Source organism: Schistocerca americana, chromosome 3, assembly GCF_021461395.2.
Source record: "Schistocerca americana isolate TAMUIC-IGC-003095 chromosome 3, iqSchAmer2.1, whole genome shotgun sequence".
Taxonomy (NCBI): Eukaryota; Metazoa; Arthropoda; class Insecta; order Orthoptera; family Acrididae; genus Schistocerca; species Schistocerca americana.
The window spans coordinates 536,993,381-537,019,470 of NC_060121.1; the positions used below are offsets into that span (position 1 = coordinate 536,993,381).

The 26,090-nt window shown below is 41.0% G+C and overlaps 1 protein-coding gene across 1 annotated transcript in view; it reads right to left on the reverse strand.

Annotated features, from left to right (window-relative positions):
- Window positions 1-10,692, reverse strand: part of LOC124606206 (triokinase/FMN cyclase-like) — a 73,752-nt gene extending 63,060 nt beyond the window's left edge. Inside the window, exon 1 of the mRNA XM_047138178.1 lies at window positions 9,256-10,692. Within this exon, the coding sequence (XP_046994134.1) occupies window positions 9,256-10,692 (1,437 nt within the window). The remainder of the gene's footprint in view (window positions 1-9,255) is intronic.
- Between the last annotated feature and the right edge of the window lie 15,398 nt (window positions 10,693-26,090).

Consider the following 26,090-nt stretch of genomic DNA (forward strand, 5'->3'; position numbering starts at 1 on the left):
TTAATGGGACCTGTAACTGTCTTAACTAAAATAATAAAAAATTGAAATTGAATCACTAAGTTCCGAAACTGTATAATTTACGTATATTTTCAGTTTGATAGGCTACAAAAATTTCATTAATAATGACAGAACTTGCACAAGTACTGTACAGAACCAAGAGTGTCCCATACAGAACTGTTTAATATTTATGTAAGCAAGGTCTTAAGTTTTAGGTTCAATTACGGCACGCCTGAAGTATTTCGGCGACGGCCTTGCCGCAGTGGATACACCAGTTCCCGTGAGATCACCGAAGTTAAGCGCTGTCAGGCGTAGTCGGCACTTGGAGGGGTGACCATCCAGGCCGCCATACGCTGTTGCCATTTTTCGGGGTGCACTCAGACTCGTGATGCCAATTGAGGAGCTACTCGACCGAATAGTAGCGGCTTCGGTCAAGAATACCATTATAACGACCGGGAGAGCTGTGTGCTGACCCCACGCCCCTCCTATCCGCATCCTCTACTGAGGATGACACGGCGGTCGGATGCTCCCGGTAGGCCACTCGTGGCCTGATGACGGAGTGCTTAAAGTATTTCACTCTTGATGTATTTGTATTTAAAAAGGAGGATTATAATACAAATAATTTCACAGAAAATATTGAACCTGCACATTCACGTGTGGTGTGAGGTACATTTTATGTCCCAGACAGAATTTTTCATCCATATGAACCACGGACCTCGCCAAGGTGGGTTGGCTGCATGCCTCAACGATACAGATAGCCGTCCCGTAGGTGCAGTCACAAAGGATGGGTCTCCCTGCAGGGGCCAGAACCAGAGCCAGACAAACGAAGTTCCTGGAAGGGAGCAACAGCCTTGTCAGTAGTTGCAGAAACAACAGTGTGGATGATTGATCTGGCCTTGTAATATCAGACCAGATGACTGTGTTGTGCTAATACTGCCAGGACCACATGAGAATAGTTTTCCACTCAAACGGCATATTGTTTGCGAAACCCCTCATCGCCAGTTTCCCCAACCAAGTCGTTACCTTTCCTTTGGCTTCCGGCCGGTGTGGCCGTGCGGTTCTAGGCGCTTCAGTCTAGAACCGCGTGACCGCTACGGTCGCAGGTTCGAATCCTGCCTCGGGCATGGATGTGCGTGATGTCTTTAGGTTATTTAGGTTTAAGTAGTTCTAAGTTCTAGGGGACTGATGACCACACATGTTAAGTCCCATAGTGCTCAGAGCCATTTGAACCATTTGAACCTTGGGCTCTTGATAAGACTTTTAAAAATAAATGTAAATATAGTGATCCTGGAAAACTTTTTTTTTAATTTGACATAGCATAACAACCACATAGATCAGCAGCTTGTGGTATAGCGGTTACCATTTCTACCTTAGATCGCGGGGTGGTGGGTAGGTTTGATTACTGGATGGGTCGGTTATTTTCGTGACTCAGGGCCTGGGTGTTTGTGTTGCCCTACTCATTTCATCTCATGAAACGCAAGTTCAGATTGAAAGACTTGCACCAAGGGTCCAATTAACCCGAGACAGGGTCTCCCACCCAATTATGTGACATGATTTCCATTTTCCAGTACTACACAGATTCCTCTGTAAAAGAAAGAAACTTCTGAATCTTAACCCTTGTAATGCCAATGGGGTGGGATACTTTATGTAATCGACTCACTTACTTTACATTTTAAAATTTTGAAAAAAAAATGTTGTTTCTGATAATTTATTATAGCAGAGTCCATAACTGTTTTGAAGTTTTCAGTAAAACCTAACCCAAAAATTTAAGTTATAGTAGTGAATGTGTCGTTTTGCAGATTCATATACACATTTTTAAGTTCAGGACCCTATATATCTTAAAAAGTATGTCGTGAATAAAAGTCAACGTCAATTAACGAAATCTGTATTTTTTACGATTTTCTGTAGCAGTCATAAAGTACCTCTCCCCTTTGTGTGTACTTTATGGAAAACGCGTTAGTGTTGTTAAAATTGTGCAAAAAGATATTTCAAGGTTCTGTGCCATTGAAAAATGGTGTTGTTAATAAAAATTAACAACAATTAACAAAATTTATGTTCTCTTTAAATTTTTTGTGTTAGGCATAAAGTACCCCCTCCTCCTTGGTAGTACGCCTTACGGGAAATGCGTTGGTACTCCCTATGGTTAATCCACTGCTAAATATTAAAGAAAGAAATAATTTATTTCCATTTAAGGTAATTCCTGAGCTCTTGAAACGATTTCAGTGACAGTGGAAGCAAAGACTTTCCAGTAAGCATGAGCCCACAAATGAGCCGTTCTGAAAGATTAGTAAATATGTGGTTACGAGCAGCCGCTGACCTCAGTGTGACATATTGTCCTAACTGGTAAAAAGTTATTTAAAATGCAACCTTTTCTATATTGATTCCATTTAACTGGCGCCGAATTTTACCTATGAACTGCTGTACCTTGTGCAGAGGAATGTCGTACATGGATGATGGAGCATGGGCACATTTTACTGTTGATGTAAGACTACATCTACCGTGCCAATATGGTTCAAGATGGATACGTCTGGCACAGCCTGTACCTTGGTCTCCGAGGACACCTGACCTCACTCCTCTGAATTTTTCTGTTTGAGGTCATTTCAGAAGTGAAGTGTACAGTACTTCGGTTGATACAATTGGAGAACTGGAGAAGCGAAATGTTTACTCTTGTCAAGAGCAACGAGACGATCTGTCGTTCTTTGAAAAAATTAGCAAATCACTGCAGAGACGAGTGCAGTCTTCCCACCAAAGGAGTGGACATATCCTTCGAGAGGTATGAGAGAACAGTAAATTGTAACACGTAACGTGCTGATGTACTTTTGTATCGATTTTTAAGACAGACCAGGGGTGAAATTTCACCTCAGCGAGATGGGAGCTTAATCGAAACTTTTCATTTCCAATACATTTGTGTGAGCTGGGGCAACACTTCATAGTGAACTCACATGGATCGTTTGCGGACCTACGTTCGCTGGAACGATTTTGTTTATATTATCATATAGTTTCACACATCCCAGTTGCCATTACTAATTTTGATAGACCCTGTATACAAATTTTGCCCATGGCCGCTTCAGACATCCCTTAAGTTTGGCGCTACAAATGGCAGTTTATGTCTTTTGGGAATTAAACCGGCGCTGAGTGCTGCAAACGGCTAAATGCAAGAGGAAACTGCAGTCGTTTTCCGACAGCAAGCAGCTCTACCGTGTTCTTATATGATGATGGCATGCTCGTGGGTAAAATATTGCAGAGATAAAATAGTCTCCCACCTGGATCTCCAGGTAGGCTTACCCAGGAGTATGTCGTAATCAGGAAAAACAAAATTGACATTCTATGGGTCGAAGAGTGTAAGTTTAGATCACTCAGTCGAGGAGGTACGCTAGAAAATTTAAAAATGGATAGGTTGATGTTGGATGTAGAGGGAATTAGCGAAGTTTGGTGGCAGGATGAGCAGGACTTCTGGTCAGGTTAGTACAGTGTTATAAATACAAAATCAAATAGGGGTAATGCAGGAGTAGGTCTAATAATGAATAAGGAAATAGGACTGTTGACCAGCACAACAAAGGATGAAGAGAGTCAAATAATGTGTGATGAGATAAAATAAATTACTCGGATAGTTAAGGGAGAGGAAAATTTAATTGTGATGGGGAACTGGAATTCGATAGTAGGACAAGGACGAGATGTAAAAATAGTGGGAGGATATAGATATGGGGAAAGGAATGAAAGAGGAATCTGTCCAGTAAAATCCTGCACAGAGCATATTTTAATCACCGCTAACACTTCGTTTAAGATTCATGAAAGAACGTTGTATCCGTGGAAGATATCTGGAGGCATTAAAATCTTCATATTTGTTATAGATGTTTAAACTGTAAGATATTTATAGCGTAACCTGTGGACTCTGACAATAATTTATTGGTTATAAACTGTAGATTAAGGCTGAATAAACTGCAAGAAAGTAGGAAGGTAAGGATATGAGACCTGGAGCTTGTTGAGAGTTTCAAAGGAAGCATCAAGCAAGGACTGACTAAAAGAAAGGAAATGAATAGAGTAGAAGGCGAGTAGGTAGCTATGAAAGATGAAACAGTCAAGACAACTGAGGATCAAATAGATAAAAAGACAAGGCCTAATAGAAATCCTGGGATATCATAGAAGATTATGAATTTAATTGATGAACGAGAATATAAAAATGAAGCAAACAAAGTAGATGAAAGATAATACAAACGTCGAAAAAATGAGACTGACAAAGTGCAAAATGGCCAAGCTGGAATAGCAAGAGGACGAAAGCTATAAAAGCCAATACAATTAGGGGAAAGATAGCTACCATCTGTAGGAAAACTAAAGAAGCCTTTGGAGAAAAGAGAAGCAGCTCAAAGATATCAAGAATTCAGATGGAAAATCAGTGCGAAGCAAAGAAGAGAAAGCTGAAAGATGGAAGGAGTGTATAGAGGGACTAAATAACCTTGAAAGCATTAAGGGAAGAGGAAACAGATGAAGATGAGATGGAAGATACGTTACTTCTAGAAGAATTTCACAATGCACTGAAATACCTAAACGGAAACAATGTCTCTGGAGCAGGCGACATTACATCAGAATCACTGATATCCTAGGAAGTGGTAGCCATGACAAAACTATTTCACCTAGTGTTCAAGATGTATAAGACAGGCTAAATACCCTCAGACTTCAAGAACAATGTTAAAGTAAGGCACAGGTATACACCGAACACTAAGTATGTTTGAGTTAAGAGAACACAAGCTTCCTTCTGTGAGGTACATATTAAAACAGTCCGAGTTAATTAGCTTGGAACTTAGCATCAGGCCGTTGCGCGCGCAAATTCAAGCGACTCGCCGGCACCTTTAAAAGATTTTCAGACTGTTTCTGACCATCCTGTAAACTCTGCTTCTTGTTTTGTTGTTTTAGTATCTATAGTTTACTGGATTTTTTGAAAAAAGTCATAAAATGTAAACACCTATTTTGTAAAAAAAATCTGGCGAATAAAGTGCATATTTCAGATTTAAAAAAAGCACTCCGTCTTCAGGCCACGAGTGGCCTACCGGGACCATCCGACCACCGTGTCATCCTCAGTAGAGGATGCGGATAGGAGAGGCGTGGGCTCAGCACACCGCTCTCCCGGTCGTTATGATGGTATCCTTGACCGAAGCCGCTACTATTCGAACGACTAGCTCCTCAATTGGCATCACGAGGCTGAGTGCACCCCGAAAAACGGCAACAGCGCAGGGTGGCCTGGATGGTCACCCATCCAAGTGCCGACCACGCCTGACAGCGTTTAACTTCGGTGAGCTCACGGGAACTGGTGTATCCACTGCGGCAAGGCCGTTGCCATGATATTTCAGATAGAAACATAAAAATCATTTTACACATATCTATTCTACTGCACAAGTAACCCAGTGAATTATCCCCCGAAACCGCTTGCAGGTTGCCTATCTAACGGCTTCCAAAGGAAGCAAAAATTTTATGTTCAATATTTCATACAATTATTGACCGAATGTTTAAATTTAAAATTTCTGTCTTAATATACGCACGAAGAGGTATAATCCTCTGTTAAAGGCGTGACTCAGTAAGTCAAGCATTACAGTTAGAGACTGCGTATATGTCTTCAGACTGCGTAACTCTGCTTGCGAACACCCAGGCTATATTCACCCAGTATTTGAAAATGACAGCACAAAGCGAAAACCTTTTCCAAACGTTTTCTGGCTAGTATGCTTTAACGTCAAATATACAGAGTGAGTCACTAACTATTACCACCTAGAATAACTCCGAAAGTACCGGGTGATCAAAAAGTCAGTATAAATTCGAAAACTGAATAAATCACGGAATAATGTAGATAGAGAGGTACAAATTGACACACATACTTGGAATGACGTGGGGTTTTATTAGAACCAAAAAAATGTCCGACAGATGGCGCTTCATCTGATCAGAATAGCAATAATTAGCATAACAAAGTAAGACAAAGCAAAGATGATGTTCTTTACAGGAAACGCTCAATATGTCCACCATAATTCCTGAACAATAGCTGTAGTCAAGGAATAATGTTGTGAACAGCACTGTAAAGCATGTCCGGAGTTATGGTGAGGCATTGGTGTCGGATGTTGTCTTTCAGCATCCCTAGAGATGTCGGACGATCACGAGACACTTGCGACTTCGGGTAACCCCAAAGCCAATAATCGCACTGACTGAGGTCTGGGGACCTGGGAGGCCAAGCATGACGAAAGTGGTGGCTGAGCACACGATCACCTCAAACGACGCTAGCAAGAGATCTTTCACGCGTCTAGCAATATGGGGTGATTCTAATAAAACCCCATGTCATTCCAAGCATGTGTGTCAATTGTTACCTCTCTATCTACATTATTCCGTGGTTTATTAAGTTTTCAAATTTATACTGACTTTTTGATCACCCGGTATGTTAGTAGCTGAGACGTTTGTGGGACAAATGTTGCATGGGACAACAGAGGCCATAATACGACGTTGGTTTTTTGAGGTCTTTGAAAGTCAACGAAGGTCACAAAGGTGGCATGAACGTCCATTTATAGAAGGTGTTCGAAGTGATGCCATTGGTATCAATGCAGTGCTGCAATGTTCTTATCATGGATTGAGTGGTATTCCTTATCACTTCGGCACTTACCGAAGCACATGCTCTGGCAATTATCTCTCGTATATCGTGTAAATAGTAAATATTCGCCGAATACGGCGTATCCATTTAACGTGCCATTGACATGTTAACACCATCCGACGGATTGGTAATATAACATTAATAGGAACGGTAAGACTAGTATCGTCGAATCAGGTGGATGTGAACGATGTATTCCTTCGAAGAACAAGTCGATATACATTTCATTTACAGAGAATGCCAACGAAATTTAGTGAGAGCTAGAGACTTATATGCTGAAAGATATCCTCAACGTACTCACCCTACACGTCGTACTTTTAAATATGTGTATGATAAATAGAAAACAACTGGATCTTTAACGCATCGGAAACATGCCTGGCAAAAAAAAAAAGATACTAACGATGAAATGTAAACTGGTACTCTTGGCACTGTGGTTCGAGATCCTTGTATTAGTTTGCGTCAAATCGCAAGGCAATCTGGCATGAGCCAGAGTAATGTTGTTCGTGTTCTGCATCGCCATAAATATCATCCTTACCATATCAGTCTCCACCAAGAATTAACTAGTACGGATTATATGTCTCGCATTGAATTCTGCAGCTGGATTCAACTTCAGATTCAGAGGGATGACACATTTATTAATTTGATTTTATTTACTGACGAGGCTACATTCACGAACCATGGAAATGGTAATTTGCATAACAGGCATTATTGGCCAACTGAAATGTATGTTGGCTGCGGCAAGTTGCACACCAAAAACCGTGGTCGGTGAATGTATGGTATGGGATTCTGGAGGACAGAATTATAAGCCCCTACTTCATCGAAGGAAATCTTAATGGTAGGAAGTACACCACTTTCCTGCAAGAAACATTAGGTCTGTTATTGGAAGAAATACCTTTAGGAACAAGGAATAGAGCGGCGCGGGATTAGCCGATCGGTCTGGGACGCTGCAGTCATGGACTGTGCGGCTGGTCCCGGCAGACGTTCGAGTCCTTCCTCGGGCATGGATGTGTGTGTTTGTCCTTAGGATAATTTAGGTTAAGTAGTGTGTAAGGTTAGGGACTGATGACCTTAGCAGTTAAGTCCCATAAGATTTCACACACATTTGAACATTTGAAAACGAGTCGAATATCGTAAAAAAGCACTGCAGGTGAACGGGGAGCACGCTACACAGTACAAACTAAAAAGAAAAAAATACCGGAAAACATACAGCTGTGTAGTCAAGTGAAGACTGCGATACCTAAGTTCTGGTGTGACGTGAGTTTTTACCATGTATTTCAAAAAATCACGTAACCGATTGACATATTCCCAGAAAGTAGGGTGGATGGGGTAGGGTCACTATTACAATCTGTTCAGTATTCAGCTAAAAGGAACTCAAATGCATGCAAACAATACACTTCAAAACCATCCTACATAAAAAATATTATGGAAATAAGAATTAAAACTATAGGATATTCAGCAGTACTTACCAACAGCAGACGAGTGTTTCCACTTGGGTTCAGATAGGCTACAACAAATCAAAGCGAACTATGAAGCTGTTTAAACAAAAAGATCCTCCATCACTACAAAAAACAACAGAAATCAATTAAGACACAGTACTGAAGGACTCTCATCTTCAACACTTCCGCGCTCTTCATAAATATCTCCGGAATCTGGAGCAGTACTAGAATGACGAATTTGTTAGAATCCCCGCCAATATCAAAGAGGTAGTATTTTGTTTCTCAAACACAGCTGAGATTTAAAAAATAATTTCTGTCCATAAACCGACAGTGTAACAGCAAATTACGGTATAAGGAAATGCAATTCAAACTAGGCCTATAGACTGTGCTATGTACCAAGAAGTGATATCACAGTAGCCAGTAATATTATGTAACTGGTTAGAGCATACTCGTCTTGACTCCACAAAGTCATGTCGAAAGAGGTGGAGTTCATATTTTTACGCACTGTGCCAAGTGGAACAGGAGCAGAGAGTGAAAGATTTCGTCATTTGTACTTGAAATCAAATACTGATTTCAACAACTGATCGATCTACTGTGTTAGTATTAATATTTTCGCAATACGTATCGTAATTACTGCGAAATACCCACATGCGAGAATTGCAGTTTTAACATTCAGCCAGGTAACAGCGTAGAAAGCAAAAAATTGAAACGCTACAGCTACAGTTCTTTGTGTATACACTTTTCACAAGCACCAGAATTACATTTTCTTCTGTGCATTCCACGTTCTTGCTATGCTGTGCGCTGTTTGGCTAACCGTTTACTCAGGAATGGAAAACAAAGTATTAGTTTGGTAGGAACCATTATGTCTTCAAACGATTCCGCAGAAACAGGTATAAAATATTTCTTAAACTTTTACACCTATTACATCCACGATTACCCACCAAAGTAGATTTTATATAAAAAAAAAAATGTTCTGATAGTGACTTCACCAAGATACATTCTGAAACTCTATTAAGAGAAACCATGAACAATATAAGAAAAAAGTTATTATGGAGAAAATTATAGTAACGAGTCTGATAATATTAGTCTTTTTTCGTATCAAAAAGTTCATCATTAACAGATTTTGACATTTGAGGACTACCATAAATCCCAGCTTTCTGCACTTTTTCTCACTACGAAGTAACAGTATTTAAGATTTATTACCTTTGATACAGCCTCAAAGAACGCACTGTAGAGAGCGCCAGAAGCACCTGCCATAATGTTTTCTGCGATTTCACTAATAGTGTGAAACAAACGGCACAGACTGCGAGCCGTTATCTCGCCACTATCGATTCCATTCACAACTACTTCTGATCCCTTTCGTATCTTTGTTCCGCAGTCCTTGTCGCCTCCAAAGTCGTCAAATAGATTCAGCTGCTTCTCACACGCTATTAACGTTTTTGCGGCGAACTTTAAAACCTCCTGTATTTTCGAACTGAGTTTTTCTGGAATTGGGGATCCACACTCATAATGAGGATCTTCTTCTTGGATCTCCACATCGGACTTCGGCTTTACAGTTTCTAGCAACTTCAGCAGGTGTTCTTCCTTTCCGGTAAGGGTTTGCGACTTCTGAGGCCAAGCTGGAGCTAAAGTAGGTGCGTCTAAGAAATCTAGCTCCTCCGGGTTTGACAGACGAAATGCAGTTACAGAGAACCCGCTCGCTTCGCGCGCCGTGAACAAACTTCCACAGTATGCTCTTCGCACATTATAGCCCTTCTCGTCGAGTTGCTTAACTGTTTCGTAAGTAAACAAATATTCTTCAAGTCTCGGATCGTTACCCAGGTTGTTAATAAGCACAACCAACGGATCAGACTGCAGTGTGGCACACGAAGTCGATTCGATTCTCATCAGGCGCTGTAGCACCATTTGCACTGCATTCGCTGGGCTCGTGTAGGGGCGGTGTGTTGTTCTCAGTTCCCTGTAGTTGCTCGACTGGACGTTTAGTTCGACGACTTCTGCCGGGGACTGGCTTGTAATCAAACCTATACTCGGATCAGGCATTATTTCTACTTCGTTTAAGACAACGGCTGATCTCTCTCGTACTAGATTGACACTGATGGTGGTCAAATCTCTGAGAGCGACTGATCGGCACAAATCAAAGATTTCGTCGAGATTGCAACCCCTTTCCGCCATAGCACCGGCTATCTTCTGAATGAGGATCGCGCCGGCTAGACCGCGTCGACCTTTGAATCTTTCCGATGGCAACAGGTCATCTCCGACAATGAGAATTTTCACTTTCAAATCTTCATTTAACGCTCTCTCGGCAGCAATACCAAAATGGTAGTGGTGTGAAGAGTAGTTCTGTACTATGATGAGGATACCGGCGGAGTTGTTCCTCGCGAGTTCGCGGATAGTGCGTAGGATGACGTCAGAGGGCGGTGGGCCCCCCGCTCCTACGACGGCGGCAGTCAGCATTCCGGGGCCCACAAACCCGGCGGGCCAAGGATCGTGACCCGCCTCGCCACCTGACAGCAGCTTCACCTTGTCTTCTATTCCTGCGTGGTCTCTTCTCATAACTACGTGCTCGTTTCCGAGGAGGACTAACCCGGGATTCACAGACACGAAGCCCATCAGTGCGCTATGCACTTGTTTCGAGCTCATATTACGGGGCCACGAAATTAATCACGAACACAACACAACAAACCTACTGAGCACGTGCGCATTTAGTGCTTTTTCAAAGATATACATCGAAATAACAGTGCCGTAGCTGAGCAGTAAACAATCGCTGATGAACAAAGAAGGCTGCATATTTCGCGAAACGACGCTCTGTGGAATGTGGTGAAATGGGGTAACACTCATTTCACAAGATTTCTCCTGGTTTCACTCGCATCAATTTCAGCTGTCGTTTTAGATTTCTGCCTAACCACACACTCAGAAATCGTCAAATTCTTTCTTCTCTAGTCAGACTGAAATGCAAATAAAATCGAATATTGCAGAACATACTTGTATTACATTCCTAAGGAAGTCCCAGAATGAGTTAACAACGCTACCGGGAAAAAAGGTGCATTAGCAGGACGCGAATCTACATCCTTTGACGCGAGAAATCGCTACTTATCAAGTGATACTAGCCTCCTGTCTTGGTTATCACAGCATCTGTCGAAGGCTTATGTTGTTGATGCATTATTAACTGACATTTAATTATAATGATGACATGTTTGTGATAAATTTTCAATTCTCCGTTACCTTGAAACGAGATAAAACAAGTTATAATGAAAACGTGTTTAACACTTAACTTGTAAATTATTGAAGACAACAACTCACTCCTGAGTTGCTTATATGAAAGCATTAACTGTCGATTAATCATTAAGTGACGTTTAATTATAACAATAATTACAATAAATCGTACCTAGAACGTGTTGTTATGAATCTCTGATACACGTGCATGAAGTCTTGTGAGAGGCCCGTATCGAACGCAAATGAAAGGCGATAGCAGTTGGTGTGGTCGCCGATATTGCACGTAGAAATGAAGTCACGTTTGCAGAAAGGCTTGTGAAATGAGTGTTGCGCGCTTGAATGTTAAAGCCCGTGTAAACGCAAGAATTTGTTTGTCAGATTTACTGTTTTGACTTCCACGGGTTTCTCAAACAAGCACGAAGATGAACAAATCAATATTGTCAAACTTAACCTCAGTTTCGGAGCTGCTTCAAGCTGCGTATATTCTTGTACGTCGTCCATAATAAACTGATTATTCTCTGCGTCTCGTTGTGTGAAATTTTTATGTGAAAAACGCAACACCTCTACCATTTTGGGGAATGGCCTGTAATACTTTCCTTGGTGTTCAGTTGTGGAAGCTCAGGGTACAAAAAATATTTCTCGCTAAATCGGCACGGCGAAACATCAACATTCGTACAGTGCGTTATTATCGAAGTCTGGCAAGCAACTAGCCTTTTTTTATTATTATTATTATAATAATAATCGCGTCAGATAAATCATCATACAGGCAAATAGTTTGACAAACGCGTGAAATTTGACGCAGTGTTTGGTCATCTACGGGGGCCTACGTATTCGTTTGCCATAACCATAGACTAGGAATATCTGTACAGTTAGTTTTCATATGTGCAGAGCAAATTGCAGGATCGATTGCGATTTCGCCAACAGTATCGCCTACAATCGATCCTCGATTCGACATGTGAGATTTACCAGGCAGTTTCAGCCAGTTTTACGAATGCCACTATGTCATGAAGTTCTACTATTGAAAGTGAAGTGCTATATTTAGCAGCAGAGGCAACTGATCGAATTTCCACTACCGTCATAGTAGAAAAAAAAATTAAAAAACTGGAATTTAAAATTATTACTCTTGTTTTGAGATGCATTTCTCGAGAAGTGAAAGGTGCGCTACAGAATACATTAAGTTTTTTTATTGAAACCAAGTGAGTCGTGTATATCTTTTCAGTTTACTTCAACAATTCAGTTTCATTTGACGACGGTCTGGGTACTGTCCCGATGACGGGCACTGTCGCTGTAATTTACTCTGGTGATCGCAATTCCAGTCACTTTAATACCTTTTATTTCGTGTGTGAGGCATTTAATTGTTGATAAATTTCCTTTCTCGTTTGATCTTCTTGTTATCGTCTTGCCTTCAAGCTGACTGCCAATAGGTAACCTTGTAGCTATTGTTTTAATACACTGAGGTGACAAAAGTCATCGGATAGCGATACGTACATATTTCAGATGGCCGTAGTGTCTCGTTCACTAGGTATGAAAGGGCAGTGCATTGGTGGAGCTGTCATGTCTGTAGATGATTACGATTCCTGCTCGAGCAACGGCACGGTGCAAACCTAAGCGCGCCCCGCTAGGATACTGTGAGCGGCTAACTCTGGCGAGATTTCCTGCTCCAAAAAAGCAATTTGTCTTCTCTTCAGAATCTGGATATGGCACAGCGACCGACCACGGTTTTTCGTGGAGCTAAGGCGAAGAAGCGGTGGATCGCCGTCTGGTGGAAGTATTCCTTCCAGCGGCGCCAACTGTCCCTCGACCAGAGGCTGCCTTAGGTATGTACAAAGGGTGCAACCACACATGGCCCTCACTTCTATGGGCCCTGCGCAAAGCATTCGAAGGTAATTTGAAAACTGTCACCCATAATTTCACTTAAATTGAAAAACAGTAAGATGTTTGTTCAAATGGCTCTAAGCACTATGGGACTTAACATCTGAGGTCATCAGTCCCCTAGACTTAGAACTACAGTAGAGCGTCCATTATCCGAACGGCGGTGACGCTTAACCGAACTGTGTACTCGCTCGCACCTGTTACTCTCCCACCCTACCGCCCATCATCCCTCTCACTCCCAAACCAAGTTTCCCACAGTAGTCGCCGCACTGGGCCACCGCTGGCGGAACATTGCTTCTAATGGGGCCTTCACAAGGCGCTGCTGACCGGCCAAGCCGCCAGTCGCTGTGTTTCAACAATCAGCACACTTCTGTCGGCTTGGCACTGGCAGTAGAAGTAGCGGCAGTATCAAAGCTGTTCACAACAGCTGCGCCAGCTTAGAGTTGAGGCGTACCGCTCCGCGCAGTTTGAAGGATTGCGCGCAGCCAAGAAGAGTTTCTCACGGTGCAAACAGTCACCTTCTGTTCTCTGTTACGACCACTTGTGTGCTGCTGCGTGAAGAAGTGAACTTGACGATACAAAATGCTTGAAAGTAAACTTGTTGTCCTTTCTATGAGGGACAAGTACGAGATTATTAAAAAGTTAGAAGAAGGTGAATCTGCAACCACTTTATCCAACAAGTACAAGGTGAGGAAGTCGACAATTTCGGATATAAAAAAAAAAACAAAAGACGAGCATAGCAAATTTTATAGCTATGCTTGATTCTACTGGTGGATCAACAAGCCGTAAAACTATGAAGCTCGCCACTAACACAGATCTAGATGATGCTGTTTACAAGTGGTTTACACAAAATAGATCGGAAGGAGAACCTATCTCAGTTCCCATTCTGTGTGAGAAGGCAATGCAGTTCAACGAAAAACTTGCAGGGCCTTCGAACTTTAAAGCGAGCACGGGCTGGTTAAAACGCTTCAAGTCAAGACACGGCATTCGTGAGCTTACAATACAGGGAGAAAAACTGTCGGCTGATTCTTCAAACTAAAAATAAGGGACGTATTGAGGGAAGAAGATTATGCTCTCGAAAACGTTTACAATCCTGACAAAACTGGACTTAACTGGAAAGTTTTACCAAGAAAAACTCTTGTTTCACGTCACGAATTAGCAGCACCTGGTCCTAAAACAAGCAAGGACCGTATAACAGCTTTGGCTTGTGCTAATGCTACTGGAAGGCACCGACTGCCTATGTTCGTCATTGGTAAAAGTAAAAAACCGCGTTGTTTCAAGCACGTTAATATGTCAGCCTTGCCTGTTGTGTGCACCTCACAAAAGAGTGCCTGGATGGATAGTACGATTTTTATGAAGTGGTTTCTGGACGTTTTCATACCATCTGTAAAAGCAAATCAGCTAATAAATTTACTGTACAGTACTTCTTTTTGCCAAATAAACATGTACAGTTCGATTATCCGAACAAACCAGTTTTCCGAACACCCATGTCCCCCAATTACTTCGGATAATCGACGCTCTACTGTACTTAAACCTAAGGTGTTTGTAAAATTACTGTTAGTGTAGTGCAATTCACTTATTTACCCACTGTGATACGACTGTGGCCGCTGGAGTACATCTCAGAAAATTATGTCTGCATGGGAGTCGAGGGAAATCAGGGACTATGATACTGATGTGCTATAGTAATGTCTATTTTTGACACATGACTACTGCTCATGCATAAATTAAGAAGTACGCAACTCATTGTTTCCCTGCGCCCCTCCGCGCCTTTTCTACTCATTGTTGTAGCTAACAATCAAGCATTACATTTTCCCGTCAACAGGTGTTTCCCACAGTCAGTTTAAACGTACGGTACTAGAGATGGGCAAACTGAAACACGTAACTGTTTCGAAACAAATGAAACAGTACAATGTAATGTTTCGATACGCTGTTTCGAAACAGTGAAACAGTTTGTGTTTTGTAATCTAATGAACCTACACATTTTATCATCTTGAATGTCTACTGTATAAGTATGTCCACATAAACACAAATGAGTTGCGAGAGCGCTAATCATATCCCAGAAAGTATGAAATTATCACTTAGGCGTCTTGGCAGTTTCGTATTTCTGCAGAAAATGCGCTGCTTTCGTGTCGTGTGGCTTTCATACTTTTCAATTGGCTGAGGACAGCCATACCTGAAGACAGAAAGGCCACCACGAACGGAACTGGAGGTGGGAGCAAACTGCAGAAACAACGGATATGCTACTGGAATTCCCACATTCCGTTAGTATGGGTAATATACCCATCCTGCTAATTGCCATGCACACAAAGGGAATCATTGAGGATAATAGGCACAGTGACTATAGACTCACAAATAACGCCAAATAATTCGAATAAATAACAAAAAAATTTTGTCTTTCAAGGTGATTCGAACCGTTACTATAAATTCACCATGCTTCCTAGTGCTTACCGTTCACCATTACACTATCAGTGATATGTCAAACAGATTGCTTGCAATTATACCTACATCAGATTTATGTATATGTCTAATAACTGTCACTCTACGCCTTTTTTTATTCAAAATGTTGTAGACTTACTTACGTTTCATAATATGATTACTGTACATGAACAGAGAAGCGTATGTTATCAAAAATTGTAATTTAACTGAATGATTTTCACATATTTATTATTTTGAATGTGAATAGTATGCGTTGTTTTATTGCTTGGTTAGTGTTTATAAAGCAGATATTACGCCATTTCAGAATATGACAGTCAGCTAGAAACGAAGCTTTATTTTCGGATATCTTAAGCTTCATGCTATTGTTTGTCACAAAGATTTTGACACTCTTGAAAGTGTTTCATGAAGTGGTATGTTAAATGTGTTTCAGTACCTGTGCCGAGCCCGAATCTCGTCCGACACAGAGGGGAATGAAACATCACTGTTTCGATACAATTAGTCCGTTCCAAGCACTGGTGGACTGAAACAGCCGTATTCTGAAACAACGATACAGTTTCTGTGTCTGGCTCGAGACCGAATGTGGCCCAGTTATCCGAGACAGGGGTGGAATGAAACACCACTGTTTCGAAACAGTGAACCGTAGCCGTTCCGAAACACTGAAACAGTTCCACGTATCGATACACTGTATCGAAACATAGAAACAGTGGCCAAGTCTATACGGTACTATCCCAGTTCACGCCGTTTCACTTGTGTGTGCACTCTGTCGGAAGATACAGTATTTTAGCCTGTCCTGCGAAGTTCGAAGTGCCAACAGGGAAACGTCTCGTGAAAGGGGCAGATTTAGTAAATACGATTCAGTGCTCAAAACATCAAGAAAAAGCTTCAACATGACAAGTTTCTGAACTCACAAACATGTGCTTTCGAGAAATTTCTTCGACCAACAGCTTCAGAGAATGAGACTAAGGTGCGCTTAAAGGACAATGGCATTAACAGTAGCCTCTCATCATCTGATGCTTTCGATACAAGTGAACATGAAGCATTGGGATGCCGACCTTCTGCTGTCCCACGTTCAGGTAGACCTAGTAGTGGCAATTGTGAAGTAATCACAAATTCGGACCCACGCACTTGGCCTAATGGCCTAATGACCTCCGTGATAAATGAAATTGTACACAAAGGCTCCACTAAGATTTATAATTTGAGTATTCCTTAAATGAGAACATAAGAATATTTCGACTCATTTTCATCTCAGAACTTTACAAATGGGGAAAAAAGGGATCGTAAATGGCTTGTGAATACGATATCTACCGACAAAATTTTTTGTTTTTGTTGTAAACTTTTTGGATTTCCTTCAGACAAGCTAAACAAGCTGTCAGGTGATGGACTCCGTGATTGGGTTAATTTAGGAAATCGGCTTCAAGAGCATGACCAATCATTTAACCACACAAACTGCACAAAAAATGGCTAAAATGTAAGACACGTTTGAAACAAAGATGTGTTGATCAAATTGACCTTGAACTACTGGAAAAAGCAGAGGATCATTGGCGTCAAGTTCTAAAAAGACTCATACTCATCATCAGGGCGATAAGCTCTATCAGCAAATTAATGATAATTTTCTTGGTTTGATCGAAATGACAACAGAATCTGGCCGTGTTTTACAGAAACATCTAAGGCGCGTACAAACTCAAGAAATTCAGGATCATTATCTTGGGAAAAACATTCAAAATCATCTCAACAGAATTGTTCATTTTGTTAAAGAAAGTGTTTTTGACGTACTTGACTTTACTCCTGATTCAAGCTACAATGAAGAAATGACATTGATTTTTAGGTTTGTAAATTTATCAGAAGACGCAGTGACTGTAGAAGAACACTGTCTCAACTTTTTGAACGTCACTTTGACAACAGAAGAAAGCTTAACTGAAACCCTTTTGTCGAAACTAGATGAACTAGCACTCAATATTCATTATCACAGAGGCCAAAGTTACGATAATGGCGCAAATGCGAAAGGTTATCGAAGTGGTGTTCAAGCCAGAATCTTAAAGGGCAATCCAAGAACATCTTATATGCCATGTGCCAGCCACAGTCTTAACCTTGTGTTATCAGATGCGGCAAAATCTACAGCAAAAGCACTTACATTTTTTGGTGTAATTCAAAGAATATAGCTTGTTTTCAGTGCATTCAGTCAGAGATGGGAAGTCTTTTTGAACAGGGTACCAACTTGAACAGTGAAGAAGCCTTTAGATTCTTGATGGGAAAGTAGCGTGGGGACTGTCAAAGCTATAGGCCTAAGCTACCAGACAAGAGAAGTCAGGTGAGCAACAGCAATGTTGAATCGAAAACAAAGAGCGAAGAACACTTGCTTACTGCGAACGAATTATTGTAGGCACTGTCATATGGAATGACCTTCTCTCTGCCATTAACACAGCAAGTAAGGCATTTCAAGCAAGAAACAAGGACGTGATAATAGCAACTAAATTACTCGAAAGTCTAGTAAAGTTTATTGAGAATTTCTGTGAAGAAGATTTTGTTAATGCGCAGGTAACAGCGAAAGACATATCTGAAAGTTTACAAACTGAACCAAAATTTGAAGAAAAGAGTACTGGCAAGAAGGCGAAGCAATTTGATTATAAAAATGTTTTGCAGAAGAGAATTTGGTCTTAAGAAGATAAATATAAAATCGATTTTTTTTCTACCCAGTCGTTGACACTGTGTCAAATTGTTCGAAAGAAAGGTTTGGCTAACTGGCTAAGTATTACGAAATATTCAGCTTTTTGTTTTCTCCAGAAAGATTAAAATACATATAGGATGAAGAACTGAAAATGTTATGTAAAAACCTTGAGAAAGGGCTAAGTATCGACATAAATGGTAAATCTTAGAAAGACATTGTTGCTTCAGACCTTTTGACAGACATTAAAGTCTTCAGAAAACTGTGCCTGAGGATGTAAAAATTCCTATGTTTTCACTGAAATACTTGAATGACATTGGAAACCCATTTCCCAACATTTGTACTGCGTACAGAATTTTTTAAACCCGGCCTGTGACTGTCAAATTAGTTTTTCAAGTTTAAAGCTTATCAAGAATTAGATCTGAAGCATCATCTTGCAAGAACGCCTGTCTTCTCTTGCCATGCATTCAGTGGAGCACGACGTGGTTTCAGAATTGAATTTTGAAGATATTATTGATGAATTGGCTCGTCAAAAAGCAAGAAAAAGATGCTTTGTGTAAAGTTTGTAAGGCAGAAAACACTTATTGCTTATAACCAACAACTCATTTAATTTCTTGTAAATATAGAGCATAGTCAAATGATGAAAACATTCAAGTTCAAATGGCTCTGTGCACTATGGGACTTAACATTTGAGGTCATCAGTCACCTAGAACTACTTAAAACTAACTAACCAAAGGACATCACACACATCCATACCCGAGGAAGGATTCGAACCTGCGACGTAGCGGTCGCGCGGTTCCGGACTGAAGCGCCTAGAACCGCTCGGCAACATCAGCCGGCAAAACATGTAAATGTATATCTTGAAAACCACTTAGGAACCTTATTTGATTTTGAATTTCATTGAAACAGAAGGAGTCCCAAAGCTAAGTTAGTTTTTATTGTCAACATTTTAGTAATTACCATATCTATTAAGATTCCGTCTCTCATTAACTATTTTCCTACCACAACAGCAGGCGTGCTGGAGTAACAGTCTTTTGATATATTGGTAGTATCTCAATGACGAAACTTTTGAACGTGACGGAAGTGTATAATCTGCACTGGAGGCGGGGCGATGCACGAAAGTTTTGGTCATGGCCTGCGCCAGCTAAGACCTGTCCTGCATTCTACCTAAGACGGACGCAGATCCTGACACAGACAACGAGATTGACAACGAGGTGGATACCATCCTCAAGTCGCGGATTTACTGCCGTCTCGACTCCCTAGCACTCGGACGACCAGACATTGCCTGCCCTCTCGAACGCACAGAGGGGTCATTTTGAACCCCACCATTAAAAAATGTTTTCTGAACTATTATTTCGAAATTTTAAGCATTTATTATATTTTAATGTTTACAAGATTTATAGCCATTTCAGACACAGAGTTGTGAATAAAAAGAACAGATACAGATTATATTATTTATTGAGATGTAAACAAATTTCATTGAACCTGGGAACACCCAAACAAGTGTAAACAAGTGACAGGCTTTTCTTTGATCTAAATTCATAAAAAATTGAATTTTTCATTTTCACAGATATTTCAGCTACTTCATTGTTTTACAAAATTGACACATTTGTATTCACACTGCACTTGGAAATAGTTTTATTACCTTCGCAGAATTTGAGATCTTGACATTTACGGCTCTTCTGTGGCATGTCGTCTTCATTTTCATACTTGTCTGTGGTCATATGAGGAAAGCGACTCTTCACATATTCAGAGCATAGTTCATCTGCAAGCTGCTGAATAAAATGTCTTCTTTTCATCTTCTTCCCAGTAACAGCCCCAAATACTTCATATGCATTTACTCCTGCTAGTCTAGGATATTGTAGAAGCAGTGCACTGGTTATCTTCTTGAGGAAGCCTTGACTGAATACTGCCTCGCCATTTCGTCCACTATGTCAACCCCAAATTTTGTTTTGTTGTAATAACATACAATTTGTGTAGCTTTTTCTCATTTGTATTTGCAGTAACACTAGGATGAAGGGAGGACATTACTAGCACATTTTTTGCTTTCTTTCCTTGATAGGCTGTCAAGGAAATATCATCACGTTTTAAAACTTTTGTCGAATACAGAGGTCTCTTCAAGGACTTATGAGCATGTGGTATTTCTCTTCTTGCTCTATTTACTATTACTGCATTGGAGGTTGATTAGTTTTACTTGGGAAGAGCTGGTCGTCTATTGTTATGTCACTTCCAGGTTTGTAACACATTGTACAGTTTTCTATGAATTTGTTCCAGAGAGCAGGACCAATGCAAACTTATCGTTCTGTAATCGTACAGAGCGTGTAGACTTCTCGTCGAACCTCAGGAATCTCATAATCTCACAGAATTTATTTCTACTCATGGTTTCCACACAAAATGGTAGGCCACAGCAATCTGGCCATAAACTCTGAGGGTTTATGCTTCGACAACCACTCACACCACGAGCATAAATAATTGCAATAAATGCTTCCAGTGCTTCCGTGTCATTGACCAACTGTCACTTCCTAGTACTCTGTGTGTCTCTGTTGTAGTACATTTCAAGATATGTTTGATTATATAATTTCTATGAACAAGTGCCAAGCAGTTGATACAAGTTCATCACTTACATTTCTTTTTGTATGTAGTGTAGGTCCAGGAGATTCTCTCAAAATATTTTGATTTGGAAGATGCCCACCTTGTGAATTAGGCACTGCTTCTAACCAGAGCTGTTCTATCAGGAGCAACTTCTTTATGTCTTTCATGAGCAGTCACTTGTTCTACACTTGGAGGAATAGGATTATCTCCTCTTATGTTACATGATTCTTCTCGATCTCTAGAGCACGAATAATAGAACTAATGTAAGAAAACCACCATAAAATCTAAATTAAGTGCAGTAACATTATATGTAGATAAAAATATGATAATCATAAATTAGCAGCAATAACAGTAATATACTTACTAGACTGTAAACTTGCATTATCTGCTTCTGAAGAATCAGAATCATTAGTATTAGATGATTCATCTTCTCTCAATGTCTGCAGTGAAAACTCTTGCTATGACTCCTCAGGAAAAAGTTCGCCACCATCTGAATCACACTCCATAACTCTTTGTAACTCTGCAAGAATCTCTTCATCTCGTAAATACTCTTTCCGATTCATTTCATTCTTCATCTCACAATCACCTTTTGAAAGACTGATCCTTACAGTGGAATGGCGAACAATGCATTAAGACTTAGTTAATCCTGACACAGCTCTCTTGGTACCTCTAATTTTCACGGTTCCTTTCATATGCATTTTCTCTTCAAATCCCGATTTGTCGGACATGAAAACAAATTCCTTACTGAACTGTGACATAACGTTGCTTATCTCAACCGCCAATTTTCTGGCCGATTCCGCTGTTTGCTGTGCATCGTCAAGCTGGTTTGTTTGAAATTTCGTTGTCTCACGTCTTCCAGTTCTGTAGCACCGTTTGAAGTCTATCCACTGCTTCCCTTCAAATCACTGTAACCCACGTGGCGGGGAATTTTATGCGCATAATATAGTAGGTAACTATTATGCACTACCTGTAAATTGCATTGAGCATTCTTGAAACGAGAAAACACCAGTTTATATAACAAGTGCGCCTTGTCCTCCCTTGAATATCCGTCGTTTTCCTTATGCACTGCACGTTCGTCTTGTTGTGGACTTTTTCGTTTCCTCCCTCTACCCCTCCCCAGAAAATGGCGGAAGTTCAAATTCCAGCAGGTCAATGCAATTGTTTTTTTGCTATACCACGGATGATGTTCCATGTACGTAATTGTGTTTAGTACCTGCTCGTTTGGCAACGATTGTCCTTTATTCGTTTCATTGGAGACCGGATTTGTGGCTTCCTGTCCGACGTGACTCGATACATGTTGCAATATCACTTCCACTTGTTAAGAACGTATCGTCATCATTATCCTCCTCATGTACATTGTCTGCACATGCGAGCATGAGCAACGCCACACAATCCACTGACTCACCTAGCAGAAACACTAATATTTCATGCACCACTTCTTTATCTCTCTGTGAAATACCTTGGGTTCCTTTCTGACGACACTGGACTAGCATTCGGGAGGACGACGGTTCAATCCTGCGTCCGGCCATCCTGATTTAGGTTCCCCGTGATTTCCCTAAATCACTCCAGGCAAATGCCTGGATGGTTCCTCTGAAAGGGGACGGCCGACTTCCTTCCCCATCCTTCCCTAATCCGATGAGATCGATGACCTCTCTGTCTGGTCTCCTTCCCCAAAACACCCCCACCCCTTTCTGACGAGACGTCAACTTCGGCAACTGTAGCTGTAGATATAATGCAATGTTTGCTTTGTGTATGGTTGCCATTGCTCTACTTTGTATCAACACCACTAGCACTGTACCACTATTGTGAGCTACTCGACGACTAAGCATTTCAACTATTCTCCTTTGCCTCATTCTGTGCTCGCCATTGGATACCAGTCCCACCCCCTTCTGCCAATAGCAGCCAGTACAGCAGTTGCATGGTAGACACGCCCTTAATGGGAGTAGTGAAACAAAGAGAGCAGCACCCCACTCTCCACTGTCGCCAAATTTTTCAAGATGGCGTATCCAAGATGGCGGCGATAGATATGGCAATGTAACAATGACGTCATGATGGGAAGTTCAAATTTTGGAGGGGAAAATAGGTCAATTGGACTACCTCCCCTAACTTAAACCCTCCCCTCCCCCTGCCCCTCCCCAGAAAATAGCGGAAGTTCAAATTCCAGCAGGTCAATGCAACATGCCATGGCTACCTCCACTAACCTACGAAACTGCGGGAAAAAAGAGCACTTAGGTTACCTCCACTAACCTTAGTCATCCAACCGCTACCTCTTCCTGGGAATTGGCTGGGAAAGAATTCAACCTGTGCTGGGCTGCTGGATAGGATGGAGGTAAGTCTTTATTTTGTATGCAGTGTTTATTTGAACAATTTGAGTCAGTAGCTCCATCCAGTGTGTCCACCATGAAGCCTGGAGTCCAACTGACCTAGTACACAGTACTGCCACTAGAGTGCACTTTCATCCCATGGCAGTCTGAGGGGAAAATGCCAGGAAAATGACTCAGCCTGTGCTCGTTTGCTGGAGAGAGGAAGGGCTGTTGTTGTTGTTGTAGTCTTCAATCCAGATACTGGTTTGATGCAGCTCTCCATGCTACTCTATCCTGTGCAAGGTTCTTCATCTCCCAGTACCTACTGCAACCTACATCCTTCTAAATCTGTTTAGTGTATTCATCTCTTGGTCTCCCTCTACGACTTTTACCCTCCACACTGTCTTCCAATACTAAATTGATGATCCCTTGATGCCTCAGAATTATGTCCTATCAAGCAGTCCCTTCTTCTAGTCAAATTGTGCCACATATTCCTCTTCTCCCCAATTCTATTCAATACCTCCTCATTAGTTATGTGATCTACCCACCGTATCTTCAGCATTCTTCTGAAGCACCACATTTCGAAAGCTTCTGTTTTTTTCTTGTCTAAACTATTTATCGTCCACGTTTCACTTCCACACATGGCTACACTCCATACAAATACTTTCAGAAGTGATTTCCTGACATGTAAATCTACACTCGATGTTAACAAATTTCTCTTATTCAGAAACTCTTTATTTGCCATTGCCAGTCTACATTTTATATCCTCTCTACTTCGACCATCATCAGTTATTTTGCTCCACAAATAGCAAAACTCATTTACTACTTTAAGTGTCTCATTTCCTAATCTAATTCCCTCAGCATCATCCGATTTAATTCGACTACATTCCATTGTCCTCGTTTTGCTTTTGTTGATGTTCATCTTATACCCTTCTTTCAACACACTGTCCATTCCATTCAGCTGCTTTCCAGGTCCTTTGCTGTCTGACAGAATTACAATGTCATCGGCGAACCTCAAAGTTTTTATTTCTTCTCCATGGATTTTACTTCCTACTCCGAATTTTTCTTTTGTTTCCTTTACTGCTTGCTCTATATACAGATTGAATAACATCGCGGATACGCTACAACCCTGTCTCACTCATTCCCAACCACTGCTTCCCTTTCATGCCCCTCGACTCTTATAACTGCCATCTGGTTTCTGTACGAAATGTAAATACCTTTTCGCTCCCTGAATTTTACCCCTACCACCTCCAGAATTTGAAAGAGAGTATTCCAGCCAACATTGTCAAAAGCTTTCTCTAAGTCTACAAATGCTAGAAACGTAGGTTTGCCTTTCATCAATCTATTTTCCAAGATATGTCGTAGGTTCAGTATTGCCTCACGTGTTCCAAAATTTCTATCGAATCCAAACTGATCTTCAAAAAAAAAAAAAAAAAAAAAAAAAAAAAAAAAAAAAAAAAAAAAATGGTTCAAATGGCTCTCAGCACTATGGGACTTAACAGCTATGATCATCAGTCCCCTAGAACTCAGAACTACTTAAACCTAATTAACCTAAGGACAGCACACAACACCCAACCATCACGAGGCAGAGAAAATCCCTGACCCCGCCAGGAATCGAACCCGGGAACCCGGGCGTGGGAAGCGAGAACGCTACCGCACGACTACGAGATGCGGGCAAAACTGATCTTCCTCAAGGTCGGCTTCTACCAGCTTTTTCATTCGTCTCTAAAGAATCTGTGTTACTATTTTGCAGCCGTGGATTATGAAACTGATAATTCGGTACTTTTCACATCTGTCAACACCTCCTTTCTTTGGGATTGGAATTATTATATTCATCTTGAAGGCTGAGGGTATTTCACCTGTCTCATGCAATTTGCCCACCAAATGGTAGAGTTTTGTCAGGGCTGGCTCTCCCAAGGCTGTCAGTAGTTCTAATGGAATGTTGTCTACTCCCAGGGCCTTGTTTCGACTTAGGTCTTCCAGTGCTCTGTCAAACTCTTCATGCAGTATCATATCTCCCATGTCATCTTCATCTACATCCTCTTCCATTTCTATAATATTGTCCTCAAGAACATCGCCCTTGTATAGACCCTCTATATACTTCTTCCACCTGTTTGTTTTGCCTTCTTTGCTTAGAATTGGGTTTCCAGCTGAGCCCTTGATATTCATGCAAGTGATACTCTTTTCTCCAAAGGTCTCTTTAATTTTCCTGTAGGCAGTATCTGTCCTACCCCTAGTGATATACGCCTCTACATCCTTACATTTGTCCTCTAGCCATCCCTGCTTAGCCATTTTGCACTTCCTGTCGATCTCATTTTTGAAAGGTTTGTATTCCTTTTTCCCTGCTTCATTTGCTGCATTTTTGTATTTTCTCCTTTCATCAATTAAATTCAGTATCTCTTCTGTTACCCAAGGATTTCTACTAGCCCTCGTCTTTTTACCTACTTGATCCTCTGCTGCCTTCACTATTTCATCTCTCAAAGCTACCCATTCTTTTTCTACTGTATTTCTTTCCCCCATTCTTTTCAATCATTCCCTAATGCTCCTCCTGAAACTCTCCACAACCTCTGGTTCTGTCAGTTTATCCAGGCCCCATCTCCTTAAATTCCCACCTTTTTGCAGTTTCTTCAGTTTTAATCTACATTTCATAACCAATAGATTGTAGTCTGAGTCCACATCTGCCCCTGGAAATGTCTTACAATTTTAAATCTGGTTCCTAAATCTCTGTCTTACCATTATATAATCTATCTGAAAACTTCCAGTAACTCCAGGCTTCTTCCATGTATACAACCTTCTTTCATGATTCGTGAACCAAGTGTTGGCTATAATTAAGTTATGCTCTGCACAAAATTCTACCAGACGGCTTCCTCTTTCATTCCTTACCCCCATTCCATATTCACCTACTACGTTTCCTTCTCTTCCTTTTCCTACCATCGAATTCCAGTCACCCATTACTTTTA